At 37.6% G+C, this 16,861-nt stretch overlaps 2 protein-coding genes across 2 annotated transcripts; one reads left to right on the top strand and one right to left on the bottom strand.

Annotated features, from left to right (window-relative positions):
- Positions 1-53: 53 nt before the first annotated feature.
- Positions 54-4,407, bottom strand: LOC149009681 (large ribosomal subunit protein uL3y). The gene is made up of 6 exons (XM_089161042.1): positions 4,297-4,407; positions 2,880-2,989; positions 1,566-1,676; positions 1,083-1,387; positions 595-1,004; positions 54-468 (listed from the first exon to the last, which is right to left on the bottom strand). Exons 2-6 carry the CDS (start codon positions 2,962-2,964, stop codon positions 210-212), a joined length of 1,170 nt encoding a protein of 389 aa, XP_089017168.1. The 5' UTR covers positions 2,965-2,989; positions 4,297-4,407; the 3' UTR covers positions 54-209.
- Positions 4,408-12,699: 8,292 nt separating this feature from the next.
- Positions 12,700-16,861, top strand: LOC149009680 (uncharacterized). The gene is made up of 2 exons (XM_089163476.1): positions 12,700-15,557; positions 15,917-16,861. The coding sequence occupies exons 1-2, from the start codon at positions 12,992-12,994 to the stop codon at positions 16,330-16,332; spliced, it is 2,982 nt and encodes a 993-aa protein (XP_089019602.1). The 5' UTR covers positions 12,700-12,991; the 3' UTR covers positions 16,333-16,861.

Genomic DNA, 16,861 nt, shown 5'->3' with positions numbered 1-16,861 from the left:
ATAGAAATTGACCAAAATGGAAGGAATCCTTCTAAAAGTAGGTTCCACAAGGCTAAAATAATAACTAAATACCATTCAAAATTTCTTTGATAAAGTCAAAAGCCTCAGCAAGCAAATAAATGGGAATTCTTACAACCCAAAAAAGAAAAATAGCACATAACTGGGATTGTACAGCAAGATCTCTAGAAAAACCTCCGGACACTGTAGTTTCAAGCCTTGAGACGACCATAGAATTTTGCCTTTTCCTCAGTTGTCTGGAATCGACCATGGCCAAACTTGGACGAAGTATCAATGAACTTCAGCTTAATCTCCTCCATGGCAAGCCTGGACGTTTGTTTTTTGAGCGTCTGCCTCAGTGTCACAACACGCTTCTTTGGACCCACACAGCAACCCTTTAGCAGCAAATAATCATCTTTCACAATACCATAATGGGGAAAGCCTCCAATTGGGGTTATGCCCTTCTCAGTCCTAGTTACCGAGAGAATGAAATTGAGAGAATCAATTGAACATGCAAACCTCCAAAACCCAAAATTTAAGTAGAAATGCAAAAGTGTTCCAATATATCAAAATTTACTGTTTCAAAAGACATCTAACCTGTCAAACTCAGTAACCGCAGTGTGCGACTCTTCCCCCACCTTCCCGAGCTTGTAAATCTTCTTGTTCATCTCTGTACGATGATGGTAGCCATTTTGCCCAGCCCTAGCAACAGTAAACGAGACCCTAGCTGGATGCCAGGCCCCAATACAAGCTACTTTGCGCAGGCCTCGATGTGTCTTACGAGGGAGGCGGGTAACACCCCATCGAGTCACAACACCCTCATATCCCTTACCTTTGGTCACTCCAATGATATCAATCATCTCATCCTTTTGGAATACAGCATCAACTGGGATCTGTTTCTCAAAGAGGCTGTATGCAAAATCAACCTTTTGGGCAGCATCCCCACCATTCACCTGGATCTCCATAAGGTGAGCCTTCTTCTGCTTCAGCCCTTTCATTTTCCTAATCTGTAAACCACCAACCAGAATAATCAAACAACTGTCATACGTACGTGTTTAAAGAGAAGACACCTATGATGTACATACCTGGGTATGAGCTAAAACACGAATGACAGAACAATACTTTTTCATCTTCTCCAACTGAGCTTGGATATCCTTCTTCCCATCTTCAGTTTCATACTTCTTTGAATACTTAGTGAATGCCTTCTTCTTTGACTTGCACCAGTTTTTATAGAATCGCCTCTTAACCTCCTCGTTAAGATGCTGAGCCCAAACAGTGTTCAGAGAACGAAGACCTCGAGGGGTCTTCACATAACCAACAACTCCAACAACAATAATAGGAGGTGTTTCAACCACTGTTACAGCTTCACATGTTTCCTTCTTGTGGAGCTCTACAACACAGAGCCAACATCAATAAATAATAAATAAATAAAATCCATATTATGAATGCAATAATTGGATCGAATAATTTGAACACCAAAATACTTCTATGGCACAGCAACAATTAAATGAGGAACTTCCCATAAAACAAGGTAAATGTCAATTAAATAGAGTGGATAAGGAAAATACTTGATCCAGGTTTATCAACATCTCTGACAATATGAGTCATCCCAGCTTTGTATCCCAGAAAAGCTGTCAGCTTGCAAGGCTTTGTTGGATCATCTCTTGGAAAAGACTTCACTGCACGGACCCACCATATTAAGAATATAAGTTACAAATATGGGTGGCACCTTGTTCAAAAAAAGCTAACCACCATTGCACAACTTGTACCGACTTTCATATCACTTCAACAGAATCAGACTTGGGACCCAAATTATGACTACAATGTAGCAACCCAACGGACAGATAGCTGATTTGGGCCAAACTTAGTTAACAATATATGAAACCAAACAGTGTCTGGATTTAGGGATTGCTTCAAAAGATAACTTCGAATCAAATCAGGGAAGCAGTTAGCCAGAGCTGAAGAAGAATAAATATTTTTCACAATCCCTCTTTAATTAATAGTAAGCTAAAATTGAAGATGCAGGAAAAAGGACTTTAGCCCATAGAAAGTCCCAAATTTTCAAATTCAAGCTAGCTCCTGCTGTGAAAAATTCACATAAAAATCGAATAGGGTACACTAAACATCATTAGATCAGTGGATTCTACACTTCATTCGGGTCATAAACCACATCCAACTGATAATCTAGGCAAAGATTGAGAACTTAACCAGGTTAAGGGCCTAAGGTATATATCATACTATATTAACTAATGAAACACAACACTTCTTCAGCATAGATTGAAAGACAGGAGGACAGGAGGAACAAGCACAAACAAAAGGCTGAACATTCTAAAACTGTTCCTTGTATCAGAGATACTTCTTAATAAACAAAAAGTAAATGATAACAAATTAATTTGACAATATGTTGTGCAATTTTAGTTTTTAGAACAAGGAAAGGGGTCTTTTTTCCCTGGAATGAAGTTTTCTGGGTATGCAATTAAGGCAACAGGAAAATCATGTAATTTCACAATTAAAATATAAACTACCCAAGCTTCTGTCTTCCACACCCCCAATGTTTTGGGCCAGCCTTGGCCTACACAATGCACTGATAGGTTAGCTTGCACTCTGAGATTCTAGCATAAAGTGATGCCAAGGTGTACCCTTTAAGGTTCACAAATCATATTTTTGGCCATTTTGGTTTTCAAAGATTCCAATTGAGAATGTTGTCAACCACACCCCAGTAAACAACAATTAACATCACAACAAAAATGTATATGCTGCAATAACATCCTCAAAATAAAGTCATAATGCCAAACTTGTGAAGCCCATCGAGTATTACACTACTTGTTTTTCACCCAAAAGCAACAGAAATCAAGTCCACGGAAAAAATATAAGAAATAAACCTTTTCCTCTGTGACGAGAGGCTCTTTTTCTTGGAAGAAACCCTAGAGAGCCATGCCTTGGGTGTTCAAACTTGCGATGTGACATTCTTCCTTCCTCTTCAAATCAAACACTGCAAATCTCAACAATTAGAATTTCTCACTCTTCCTCTTTTTCTTTTCAATTTGTGTGAATAGTTTTTTTTTTTTTTTTGGGGGGGGGGGGGGGGGGGAATATCCCAACCGTAAAGAACAAGAGAAATACCATGAAACAGTAAAGTGCCCAACTTCAATTGAACAACAGTAAAGATTACTTAGCAGAAGAAAAAGGAAACATTGAAATACAGCAAAAGCTCAAATATAAAAATATATAAAACATAATTAATAGAATAATACAAAAGAGAGTTTGATTCAAGGGTATATGAATGGTTGCATAACTTTGAGAGAAAAGGAAGAGGGTGAACTGGTGGTTCATTTATCAAATATATCAATGAAGAGAAAGCACGAGTCCCATCGTTAAACCTAAATACTATATAGTCCACCTTTTCTGCTGTTCAAACAACCATATAAGAAAGAAAAGAAACAAGGACGAAAACAGTGACTCAAAGTCCTGCCCATTTCACAAACACAGTGAACAACAACAAAAATTATTATAAAAAAAAAAGGATGGGGAAAAGTGGATCGGTTAAGGGGAGCAAGGGGACGGGTAAAGGGGAAAGCAAAACATCGACCAGAAAACATTAGAATGTAACACCAACTCCAACATCTGATGAGAAATGTTCCCTGACCAAAGGCCTATGGCATAAATTATGCCAATTCTCGGGGCTCTCTGGTTTTCCTTTTCAAAACCTAACATGGGTTTTGATGAAAAAGCCCTTTTTGAGACTCCAGCCTTGATCATAATATGTTGTTTTAGGGCAATCATTCCTACTACCATCGTCAGAGAAGGTGTAGATTCAATGTTTACATGATCAATTTTAATTTCTGCAAGATCTCCAACAAATTCAATTCTGTGAATGCTCAAACTAAGCGACTACTGCCGACAAATCAAAAATAAAAGTAGTACGGTTTTTCCCTCATCATCTGTAAATAAGGATCCCCAGCCAAATAACAGACGAATTCAAAAACCAATTCAACAAAATACTCAAATAGCATTTTTCTTTTAAGCGAATCATCCATCGAAATTTTCCATTGCGAAGAATACGACGCTAAATACTGAACATAGATCAAGCATCATCAAGCATTAAGAAAAGCTTAAATAACAAAGGAAAGAATAAATGAATCAAAAAATGGATCTGAAACTTCTAAGCAATCCAGAAAGCTCAAATCGTGCAGACGCCCCTCTTCGAATAACAAGATTCTGAGCGATCCCAAGCTCCTCTGCATGTTAGAATGCTCAAATAATGGATCTACTATCGATAGGGGAAATGAAAAATATTACCTCGACCGCAACTAGCACAGCTCTCAGCAGCAACGAGCTCGAGATGCTCACTTCTACCCTATAACAGAAACCCTAACCATCATCTGCATTTAACTGGGAATGAACGGCCATGATTAAGTTCTGTGAAAGGATAGCGGCTTCTTAAGTCGATATTTTGAGAAACCCTAGACTCCAATAGAATGAGGTAGGGTGACAATTTGTAACATTAACTCTTATAAATCAAACCGAATCGACCGGTTATAGTCCGAAGCGGATCAAACCGGATTCTTGATAGATTGTATTTGGGCTGAGGAGGGCAAAGCTCAAACGATTTGGGCTGGTTTGGACCAGCTCGTGTGCGGCCTATTAGCCTGTTAGTTCTACTAAAGGTATAGTTTTGAAGAGGTTTTAGTGGAATGGTTTTACTAAGTTCATTAGTTTTATATATATATATATATAAAATTTCTCACTATCGAAAAAAGAAAAAAGAAAAAACTAAGACATTTATGAAACATCCATAGGTTCAATTTTGAATTTCATTTCTCTAGGCGTGTTTGGTTATCTTAATTTAGGGATTTCAAATCTTTAGATTCGTAAATCACATATTTATACCTTTTTGGTTGTAAAATATCATTGGATTCATTAAATCTAGGAATTTCACTTTTTTGCTAAAAAATGTGAATTAAACCATTATTGGATATTGGGTGAAATCCATTGATTCCAACTTAAGTATAAAATGGATGAAATTTACGGATTCATTGAGTAACCCAACATAATTCTAAAAACTTCAATAGATTTGAGACTAACCAAACAATTAATTATTTGAACCATAAATCTATAGATATGAAATATCATTTAATTTCAAATCCCTAGATTCATGTAACCAAACAAGCCTTGGTATATTTCAAGTTTAACTTACACTGAGTGTCATCAAATACATTTTGCTTCAACTACTCTATAGTTTTTGCTTAATTTTTGTATTATCGAGAGTGCATAATAATATTTTGTAATGGTCTCAAAATTGTTCTAACCCAATTCCAAACCATCAACACAAACCGTTAGCCAACTCAAATTCAAATCGCACAAAATCAAAACCATTATTTTACAAATGGGTTGTGTTTGGGCTTTGTGTTTTTCAACCCAATGCCACCCCAAACTATGCCATTGACATCCTTAAGTAGAGGTGTCAATAAAACCCTGTTCACTCAACCTAGCAACCCGCTTTGAGCATGGTCCTATCCCAACCCCATTTTTTCAACTCAAATAGTGGACTTGGGTTACGAAATAATAAGCTCTAACAAAGGTTGGATCGTGTTCGGCTTTAGCCCTTGGACCAACACAACCTTATGTTGGTTTAATTTAATTAAAGTCACACTTGAAACTTAAATTTAATACTATAATAGTATACTAGTGCAATGTTTCTTGGTTAGCCCAACAACCTTCAACGAAGAGGTCGTAGGTTCAATATAAAGGTTAATCGTGGTGGGCTGGGTGGGTCAGGTCCATCAAGATCGGGTTTAGGGTTTGGGATTTTTAAACGCTGATAAAATTGGGTATAGCTTGGGTTGCAATTTTAGTACCTAGAGTAGGGCTAGGGTTCAAGCCTGCCTGGCCAAACCGGCCCATTGGCACCCCTGATGACAATAGGGTACCAAACCGCTTGGTCCAACCGGATTTAATCAAACTCCAAGTGTGTTGTGGGCCTAGAGATAGCTGGGTATTCATTTTGATGGGGTAAGGCCCAATTGTTCTTGGTGTGAAGGTTAGTTAGCCCAAGCGCTGACTCTCATCCCATCTCATGCCAACAGAAGTGCAACAGAAAACAGAGATGGGCTTTTAACGAAAACGAAAACCAGAGATGGGCTTAAATGGATGACATCGTAGTTTTGGGTCCATCTCTTTACCCCCAAAAATCTAAAAAATTATTGAGCCCATCCAATTAAGAGTTCAAATTCTCTTGGAGCCCCATATATGAGCTCCCGTGAGGATTAGTTGAAGTGTACAAGTAAAATTTGTTGAAAAAATTACATATACACCCTCTAAATTTACAATCAATTACATTTGCTATCATTGAAAAAAAAAATTCAATTACACATGCCCCATTGTTGTTAAGAATTGGATTAGGTGATGCCGTCACTACTAAATAAAATTTCAAAAGGCCAATTTTACTATTCTTTGTTCAGGCATTTCTCATAACAACAAATTTAATTCAAATATTAAATGGATATAATGCCTTAAAAAATTATTGAAGAAGTTAGACAAGAGATTTTCTTTTCACTCATCTCTTTCCTTAACCTTGTTGAAAAATCATCCATGAGCCCCACCCTACATGAAATCTATTTACATGGCAGTGGTTTTCCTATAGGGTGTGACTGGTGGCTGATTTTCGGTAGGGTCAAGGAAAGAGATGGGTGAAGAATAAATTATTTCACCCGCTTCTTTAGTAAAATTTTAAGGCATTTTAGTCATTTAATCTTAGAGTTAATTTTGCTATTATGAAAAATGCTTGAACAAAGAAGGGTAAAATTGGGCTTTTGAATTTTTATTTAGTGGTGACATCATCACCCAATCCAATTATTAACAATAAAGGAGAATTGGTAATTGATTTTTTTTCTTTTCAAGGAGTAGTAGATATAATTGATTGTAAATCCATGGGGTCTATATGTAATTTGTCCAATTTTTTTTTGGGATAGATACTAAAAATACTTCATTAAATATAACTATTTAAGCCATGAGACCTGGATAATAACAAAAAAGAATCAACCATAAACATTGGTGGGATGCTCCACCATGACTGAGTCAATGAGAGACAACAAACTCCCTTATCCAAAAAATCAGCTAGGATATTAGAAGTCTTAGGAACATAACCGAAATGAACAAAATTAAAAGCAGGAATTAACCTAACAATCTCTTGAACCAGACAATTACACATCCAATCTAAAGAAAAGGAGAAACATTGTAGGGCAAGAACTGCCGGCTTGCAATCCGAGTTGGTTTGTAAATTTGAGAAACCCAAAAACTCCCTAGTAACAATCCATCTCTCTTAACTTCAAGTTCCATAGTAATGGCCAAACTACCATGTCCCTATTTGCATTGTGCTGCAACAAAGTTCTCGGTTGATCCCAAGTAATGCAACCCCTATCTTCCTTGTTTGTCATGTTATCCCATGAGTCGTCCACAAAATTTGGAAACAAACAACATCCTCCCTTGCAAGTCATGGAAGACTTGAACCGTTAAATGATTTTGATATTTGCACACAGAAAAGAGAAATTAGTCATAGTGAACATTATTACACATTACACTATCTAAAGAAGTGTGCGAGTATTTATCGGAGAAGGTTTTCTACAAACTCACTATTACACTAATAATGGAAATAGAAGATGGTATTGTTTATAAACCAGTCCACATGGAAGAGACCCATATGACCATAATAGAAGAGATTGTATCAATATGGGTTCCACCATTATGAAGCAAAAAGTTATAGAAGAATCTATACAAAAGCAACCCATAGCTTTCTTTTATAGAATATATAGATAGATAAATTTATACAAAGCAGTCAACATTATCGCCCCCTCCCCTCCTTTAATACACTAAATCCTGTGGGATATGAAAGACTAAAAGAGAGTCAATTGACCAAATAATGTGAGGATTTGCTCTAATGGTGTTAAAGGATAAATGTTGTAAAATACAAAAGAGTACTTTAATGTGGAAGATGTCCCAGTTGCATAAGCTTTCTAAAAAGAAAAATGACAATGGCTGTGATCAAGGTTGATTACTTTAAAGTTTTCTATACATTTTCAAGAAAAGGGTTAGTCATACATGATGGATATGCAATAATTTAGCTAGGGAGGGAAGTGAATATATGCTCAATTGAGTAGATACAAAATGTTGGGTCATGAATGATTATGGTACCTTTGAGACTACTTATATACACATCACTGTGACTTGGATTTCCACTCCTAGTCAGGTAATGACTCCAAAAAGTAGGTCAATTGGTAATGTCACAGGGGGACATACTCTACACAAGTGGGTAGATTTATCTCACATAAACACACGTTGGAGAAAAAATTAGGGCAAATTTTTCTTGAGGAGAAGCATGAACCTTGTGTATATGCAGAGTTTATCTACATGACAACATTAATCACATAATCATTATTGTAGTTTATCGGGGTTGGGATGCTTATTTTGCTCCATATGTGTCTTATGCAGTAGAAGCGTCAATAAAATTCCAGCGGCCCATGGCCTAGCTAACCCCTTAAGCCTAGCTTGAGCTTAGTTTGACTTTTTACCAAAACGATAGATTTGAGTTACAAAATAATTAGTCATGATAGGGTCAGATAGGGTTTATGTTAATTTAGTCTTCAGGGCAAAACACCAATACTTCATAATTAAGAGGTTAAGAATACATATCTCCCCTGTGCCAGTAACTAATGCATATTGTTTTGTTTACAAAGTTAAAATTAGGGATAGGTCAAGGTAATTCAAGTCAGGTCAAGCTTAAGAAAACCCTTACAAGGTAGGATTTAGGCTTCGAATTTCTCAAACCTTGACAAGGTTGAATAGGGCTTTTGGATTTAGGATTTGAGTTAAATTTCTTAAGTATAATTGGGTTTAGGCTGACTTGATCCAACCTGACCCATTGATGCTCTACCATGAACCAAAAAATAACACAAGAGAAGAACTTAACCCCCCCAAAAAAAAAAAAAAAAGAAAAAACTGGCCAAAAATATAAGAAATTTTCTTTTCTCTTGCTCCTTCAACTTGGCCACTCTCTCTCTCTCTCTCTCTCTCTCTCTTATCATCCTCTATTCCTCTACCATTTGTAAATTTCTGACTTTGAATCCCAATTTATGATTTTGAATCCCTAATGGTAAGAGAGTTGTCTCATTGCTTTTGTCATCATATAATTAAGCTATCTTTGATGTGATCAATTCATTAATAAGGAAACATTAATTAAGTGTCGTATGTCTTTGAAGATAATGTGTTAATGGCACGAAAAGATAAGCCAACACCTCTTTGGATACATGGATACAAGAAAAGATCATCATAGGATAAAAATTAATTTTGATTTGATATGATCGGCTGAGACAATCTCTAAAAGCAAGTCATAATGCCGAAAGGAGCTACAAGATCAGACAAAGTTCTTCAATTCCCATTATCTTCTGATGCAATTGCAATCTCGTTTGAAACCCAGTTAAATCCCAGAGAGAATGCACTTTCCTTTATTGGACCCTTTAAAAAATCATTGATAATGGAACACAACAAGCACTAAAACCAAGTAATTATGATCTTCTTTTTCTACTCACATTTCATCCCCAGAAATTCTTGATCTCATCCCAAAACATTCTCTTAAACCACTCCCATAGCCCTGCATGAAATTTTTAAGAGATGAATAGAGACAAATCTCTACAGCTTTCACTCATTTCCATGGGATTTGTCACTTGAGTCGCTGCATGAAATTTCAATAGAACACCAAAGACAAATCTCTACAGCTTTCACTAATTTCCATGGGACTTGTCTTTTTTCCAATCATGTGTAGATTTGGGACTTTTAAGAAGTGATGAATGTTTGGTTAAAGGTTTAATGGGTGCCCTCCAGAAACACTTACTATTCAAACAAATGAAAAGAAAAAAGGTAATCAAAGTGTAAGTGGGTCTATGAGCTTTATTTTGTTTGAGAAACCTAACAAGTCATGCCATCATACTAGGGAGGTGTGCCTTCAATTTGCTTCTCAATTCTTTAATGATTTCAGATTACCAAAAGAGAGAGGGAGAATAGTTCTGGGTTTGCTTTACTTCTGCAATCTCTGCAAGTGCTTTTTTCAAACAAGTCACTACAAGCAGCAAGCAGGGAGGACCATTAGCACCTTCTAAAGATAATTGCTTGTCTCATAAGCCAAACCATCCAGCCAAGCCATCTTGAAACAAAGCTTTCTGGGCAGCTCCAGAAGCAGTTAAAGGATGTGTGGCTAGATGCTTATATTTTGCTTTCTTCATCTCTTTAACACTACTGTTCTCTTTATCTCTTTTTGTCTTTTCCTTTTTCTTCCTTCCCTTCCGTCCACTCCATCTTTCTTTCATGATCTAATGGAAGAGATAAAGCAATAGTGGTTCTCAAAGTAGAAAGGAAGGAAGATGTAATAAAAGCTACCCAAAGTAAGGAATACAGTATAAATGAGTCGAAAGAAAGAAATAAAGGGCTTTTGCTAGCACATCTTTGTCAAGGAATGTGGCTTTGGTAACCCCAACTGACCAGCAAAAAACAAATAAACGAAAAGAAAACAAAGCATGCATGTCCAGCTCGCTGTGTTTAAAGCTAATGCCTTAATGGTTGGTCATTATCTCATCTAGTTGGTCAGGTTTGCTGATTTTGAGGAATTGTGACAAGACTAGACCCAAAGGAAAGGTGTCTCATGTAAAAAGGTCTTCTTCAAGTTAATAACAGTTTGATTTGCAGGTAATTCAAATAATATAAGTTGTGGGTTTGATTGCAACCATAGAGATTAGTGATATGTACATATAGTGAAAGCAATCGGAACGGTCTTTCAGTAAAATTCTTGCGACAAGACTGTGTAGGAAAATTGTCTTCTCAAACTTTGCTTGTGCAAAAGCCCTCGATACTGAGTTTGCCTTTCTTATGTGAATATGTATGAGATGATTTGAAAATGCATCTTAGCAAATTTCTTATTTTAGTAACATGCTTGACCAAATTGGTCAAATTATTGCTTAAACAAATAATCACCATCTACCCTACTTTGTTGGTAGGAGAGGCACATAAACAATACAATTTTCACAGGCACCAGTTCTTTTTTAATTGAAACAAAGTGAGGTTAGCATGATGTTTATAAAAAACCCTGGAGGGGAAAACATAGAATTTGAGACTAAAGTTCAATTAAAAAAACCCCTTCTGTGTCTTCATCAACTTCTTATTGCCTCTGGGACCCAAAGTAGAAGCCACTGCCTTTGTTTAAAGGCCTTCTTTGAACCCACAAAGCAACCTTGATGTTACCACCTCTATATTTGCTTTGGACTCGCTTTTTAACCCTTATGGATGTCCCAGATCATCTGTGAGTGTCTACTTCTGAAAAACATGTTAGGAAAAAAAAGGTGGGAACACATAAATAGGGTTTCAAAAACACCTAAAAAAGACAGCCCAACAAGATTGTAACCCTTCAAAGGGACTTGAACGGCAAGCTTAATGCATGGCCCCTGGGGCATCAATCACAGAAAGAAAAGCAACTTTGAAGATTTGAAGAAGGGTAGAGAAAGAGATGTTCCAACTAATTTTATTTGATCAAGTTCAAGGTTTTAAGTATAACATCCAAGAGCACTCTTTTTCATGTGATTGAGATGAGTTTTTCTTTTGCTACTTCTTTTGAATTGAAGGGCTCTAAGCCTTTACTTTAGAGCCCTCTCTTTAAGACCATTCTCTCTTCCCTTAAAGCTCAAATACCAAAAAAGGGGACAGTTGGTCCCATTCCTGTAGGGCAAGGAAGGATAAGGAATAAAGCAGGGAAAAAGCTTCACTCAGTTTTCCTTGCATTAAACATATTTATGCTTACCATATATTTAATCTCACCACCATTTTGTAGTGACAACAAGCTTTTCTTAAATAATTTGATCAATAATTTTTTTATCATTTTTTTTTTATTCTCAACAATTAATATAACGAACGGAACGGAGTAGATTCAAAACCGATATATCAAACCTATAACCGATAATTTTCCAATTTGCTCCAAGATTCAATTGATATTTCATACACCAAAGAGTTAGGCTATCGAAATTCAAATATCTGATTCCTATCCAATGGGGAGAGTTTCGGGTTTGGATCTCTAGGTTGTGTTGATGAGTCTCTTAGGGTGTATGACATCTCTTATTCTAAGAACACTAAGCAGGAGTTTTCATTCTCACCAAAGAAAGTTATGTAAGCCATCAAAAAAGAAGAGGAAAAACTTCTAGAAAATAAAAAGGATATGAAACTCAGATTTTATAACTTTGGCTGCCAAAATGACATAAATACCCTCTTCTGGGATATATATGTTTTTTTTTTTGGGGTAAGAATTATGGGATATATATGTATGTGCTTAGATTTTAATTTCCAAGACTAACTACCCTTGTAGAGTTTATTTACCTGTATGTCACTGAGCTGGAGGATATTTCAGTCAACTATTAGTCAACGAAAAGGGTATCTTCGTCATATCATCAAAAAGTGAATGGGTGGTCTTTATGGTTTTAAAGGGTATTCTTGTCATCGAGAGAATCACTTTAATTGCTTTTCAGCCTATTCGTAAACTTTTTATAAGCCAACGGTTTTTTCTAATTGAAATTTAAAAATCTTATTTGCCTTTTTCCTTCCCCTGCTTTTCCTCGAGCTTAGCTTAAAGGAGCCCAATATGAGCAGGGAGAGTAACAAGCTGGCCACTTATATAGCAAGTAACTTCAAGCTTCTCTTCTATTTCTCCTCCTCCTTCATACTTGCCTCCATTTCTAGAGAAGCAGTGAAAGTGAAGTTCCTCTCCTTCCTTGAATGTGAAGTTCCCCTTTGAAGATGCTTGATCTTCTGAACCTGCATACACCTAAAGTTCCTAAGATTCCCTTTCCTGTCCCTTCCTGTTCTGATAAATCCTTACCCAGTATAGCAGTGACACAGCTAATCTTTTCAAGTTCTGAACCTAACTGTTGAAAACCTGCTTTTCACCTGAGTTTCTCTCAAAAGAATGCTTCCCTTAATTGCCCTGACTCTGTTGTCCCTTCTGGTTTCCTCTGTTTCTGCTTCTCTCATCAGTGATGCTCTGATACTAGCTTCACTGAAGCAAGGATTTGAGTTCCCCAATCCAGCATTAAGCAATTGGGATGCCTCGAATCCAAGCTCAGTATGCCAGTGGTCAGGAATACGATGTTCTGATGATCGGGTTGTTGCAGTTGATTTAACAGACCTGAATCTCTCTGGGTCTGTTTCACCATTGATTTCTGGTCTTGATAGGTTGGTTAACCTTTCTTTCGCTGGAAACAACTTCACAGGCAACATTGAGATTGGGAACTTAACAAGTCTTCGGTGGCTCAACATCTCAGTCAATCAGTTCAGTGGCAGCCTCGACTGGGACTATTCTAGCTTGGCAAATTTGGAGGTGTTTGACGCTTACAATAACAACTTCACCGCTCCTCTGCCACTTGGGGTTCTGAGTTTAAAGAAAATCAAGTATTTGGACTTCGGTGGAAACTTCTTCTTTGGGGAAATTCCGCCTGCATATGGTACTTTGATCGAATTGGAGTATTTGTCACTTGCTGGAAACGATCTTCGTGGGAGGATTCCAGGTGAGTTGGGCAATCTTACAAACTTGAAGGAGCTTTACTTGGGGTATTACAACGTTTTTGAAGGTGGGATTCCGGTGGAACTCGGCAATTTGGTTAACTTAGTTCAGTTGGATCTCTCAAGCTGCGAGTTGGATGGGATAATTCCTCACCAGCTGGGGAATTTAAAATCACTTGACACTCTCTTTCTACATATCAATCTCTTATCAGGCTCAATTCCGAAACAGTTGGGCAACTTGACAAGTTTAGTAAATCTTGATCTTTCAACCAATGGCCTAACTGGTGAGATCCCATTTGAGCTTGCGAATCTGAGAAAGATGAGGCTTCTAAACCTGTTCATGAACAGATTACATGGATCTATCCCAGATTTTGTAGCTGACTTGCCGAATTTGGATACTCTGGGGCTATGGAAGAACAATTTTACTGGTGTGATCCCTGAGAGACTTGGTCAAAATGGTAGGCTTCAAGTGCTTGATCTATCCTCGAATAAGCTAACCGGCACAATCCCCGAAGGCTTATGTTCTTTTAATCAGCTCAAAATACTGATTCTCCTGAAGAATTTTCTCTTTGGACCAATCCCAGTGGGTCTAGGGAGGTGCTGGAGCCTTGTGAGAGTAAGACTGGGGCAGAATTACTTAAATGGTAGCATTCCTGAAGGCTTCATTTACTTACCTGAGCTCAACTTACTAGAGCTCCACAACAATATTCTGTCTGGAAGTCTAGCAGAGAATAGCAACAGCAGCTCAGAGCCAGCAAAATTGGGTGAGTTGAACCTATCAAACAATCTCCTCTCAGGGTATTTACCCTTCTCCATTTCAAATTTCTCTTCCCTCCAAATCCTCCTTCTTGGTGGAAACCAAATCTCAGGCCCAATCCCTCCTTCAATTGGGGATCTCCATCATATACTTAAGCTTGATCTCAGCAGAAATTCATTTTCCAGTGGAATCCCACCGGAGATTGGAAACTGTTCCCAACTTACTTACCTAGACCTCAGCCAAAACAACCTCTCTGGAATCATCCCACCTGACATATCCAACATTAGGATTCTGAATTACTTGAATTTATCAAGGAACCACCTTAATCAGACAATACCAAAGTCAATTGGGACCATGAAGAGCCTAACTTCCGCTGACTTCTCCTTCAATGATCTCTCTGGTAAGCTACCTGAATCTGGTCAATTCACATTCTTCAATGCCTCATCTTATGCGGGCAATCCCCGGCTCTGTGGTCCTCTCCTGAACAATCCATGCAATTTCACAACATTCTTTATCAAACCTGGAAAAGCTCCTGGGAGTTTCAGGTTAATCTTTTTTCTTGGATTACTAATCTGCTCCCTTGTCTTTGCCACTGCGGCAATTATAAAGGCCAGATCATACAGGAGACGTGGTTCATGTAAGTGGAAGATGACTGCATTCCAGAAGCTAGAATTCACTGTCTCAGATGTACTGGAATGCACGAAGGACTGTAATATGATAGGAAGAGGAGGAGCTGGGATTGTTTATCTTGGAAAAATGCCCAATGGTCAGGAAATTGCCGTAAAGAAGCTGCTTGGATTTGGTAATACCAACCATGATCATGGGTTTAGAGCTGAGATTCGGACGCTAGGCAATATCCGACATCGGAACATTGTGAGATTGTTGGCGTTCTGTTCGAATTCTGAGACTAACTTGTTGGTTTATGAATACATGAGAAATGGAAGCTTAGGTGAAGCCCTGCACGGGAAGAAAGGTGGATTCTTGAGTTGGGATTTGAGATATAAAATAGCCATTGAAGCTTCAAAGGGACTGTGTTATCTTCACCATGACTGTTCTCCTCTGATTGTTCACAGAGATGTCAAGTCCAACAACATTCTCTTGAATGCAAGCTTTGAAGCCCATGTTGCAGATTTTGGGCTTGCCAAGTTCTTGATGGATGGTGGTGCCTCGGAATGCATGTCAGCAATTGCAGGCTCCTATGGCTACATTGCTCCTGGTATGTACATTACTCTCTTCCCTTAACTCTGTTCTTGGTGTTTTCTTCATGATGGACCATTCTGAAGGTTGACCATTACCCGAGCAGATTATTTGGTCAATGATATATCTGGTCCAATATCTCAATCAAATTTGTTGGGTGCTAAGTATATTTTTAGGGCCTTGTGCAGATTTTCTAGGACAAGATATGTTAATTTATTTTGTTTCTCATAGCCCCTTGATGTGGTCCTCCACATTGGATTAATCTCTTAATGCAATCTTCCTAATTATGTGCCACCACTTAGTGGTCCCTAATCACTATTTTATGCCAAATCTCGTCTCTCATGATGACTAACAATTATTCTTTCCTGACAAATACAGAATATGCATACACCCTCAAGGTGGATGAGAAGAGTGATGTGTACAGCTTTGGAGTTGTCCTCTTGGAACTCGTTACTGGTCGTCGTCCGGTTGGTGACTTCGGAGATGGTGTCGACATAGTCCAATGGGCTAAGAGATCAACTAACCACTGCAAAGAAGAAGTTACCCGGATCATCGACCCAAGATTAATTGACGTTCCACAAGATGAATCAATGCACGTCTTCTTCATTGCCATGCTATGCGTTCAAGAGAACAGTGTAGAACGCCCCACCATGAGAGAGGTGGTTCAAATGTTATCTGAGTTCCCACGCCATAACCAAACTCAGTCTTCATCTTCCATCCCTCAGTTACAACAACCAAAGAAGATTGAAAAGGAACCAGATTTCTCTAAAATTCCACCAGTTCTCTTGATATAAGGATTTCTGTTTAGAGGTCTCAAAGATTAAATACACCAGTTACAGTGCCCAAAAAGAGCGGCTTGATTTTGTTATAGACTTGCAATAGTTGTCCTTTTCTTCTTCTTGCTAAAGGGTCCAACAATAGAAGATTTGTGAAGTCAGAGAGATGTAGGAACAACAGGGGCACTTCTTGTTAAGGGTTACACTTACACGTGAGTTTACAAGTTTACAAGTTTATTCGGTTCATGCTTTCTCTTTGTATCATAATTTATAAATTTTATACACATTATTTTGGTTTTTTTATTGCAGCTTGTTACGTATCATGGACCTTTAAAAAGATTATGAAATTTTTTAATTTTCTTTTAAAATATAAGTAGGTTCCATATTGATACCAAACACAAACACAAAATGAAAAATTGTCCAAAAATGAGAATGAAATTTGATACCAAAAGGGCTCTAAATAGTCACAATCAGAACAGATATAGTGTAATGCACAATATACAAGTTTTGTAGCATCTACTACTAAGAGCACCAAAGCCCCTACTAG

Source organism: Hakea prostrata, chromosome 7, assembly GCF_041222555.1.
Source record: "Hakea prostrata isolate BN-2017 chromosome 7, UWA_Hpros_2, whole genome shotgun sequence".
In the NCBI taxonomy this organism is placed as follows: Eukaryota; Viridiplantae; Streptophyta; class Magnoliopsida; order Proteales; family Proteaceae; genus Hakea; species Hakea prostrata.
Note: the sequence above shows the minus strand (reverse complement) of the source record. Positions and strands in the feature narration are given on the sequence as shown.

Bases quoted from the DNA above. Each gene is read 5' to 3' on its own strand.
- LOC149009681 (XM_089161042.1), bottom strand. From the start codon at position 2,964: ATGTCACATCGCAAGTTTGAACACCCAAGGCATGGCTCTCTAGGGTTT. The intron at 1,677-2,879 runs GTTTATTTCTTA...GGGTCCGTGCAG, and splicing joins CTCTCGTCACAGAGGAAAAG to TGAAGTCTTTTCCAAGAGAT. The intron at 1,005-1,082 runs GTATGTACATCA...GGTGGTTTACAG, and splicing joins GTGTTTTAGCTCATACCCAG to ATTAGGAAAATGAAAGGGCT.
- LOC149009680 (XM_089163476.1), top strand. From the start codon at position 12,992: ATGCTTCCCTTAATTGCCCTGACTCTGTTGTCCCTTCTGGTTTCCTCT. The intron at 15,558-15,916 runs GTATGTACATTA...TGACAAATACAG, and splicing joins CTATGGCTACATTGCTCCTG to AATATGCATACACCCTCAAG.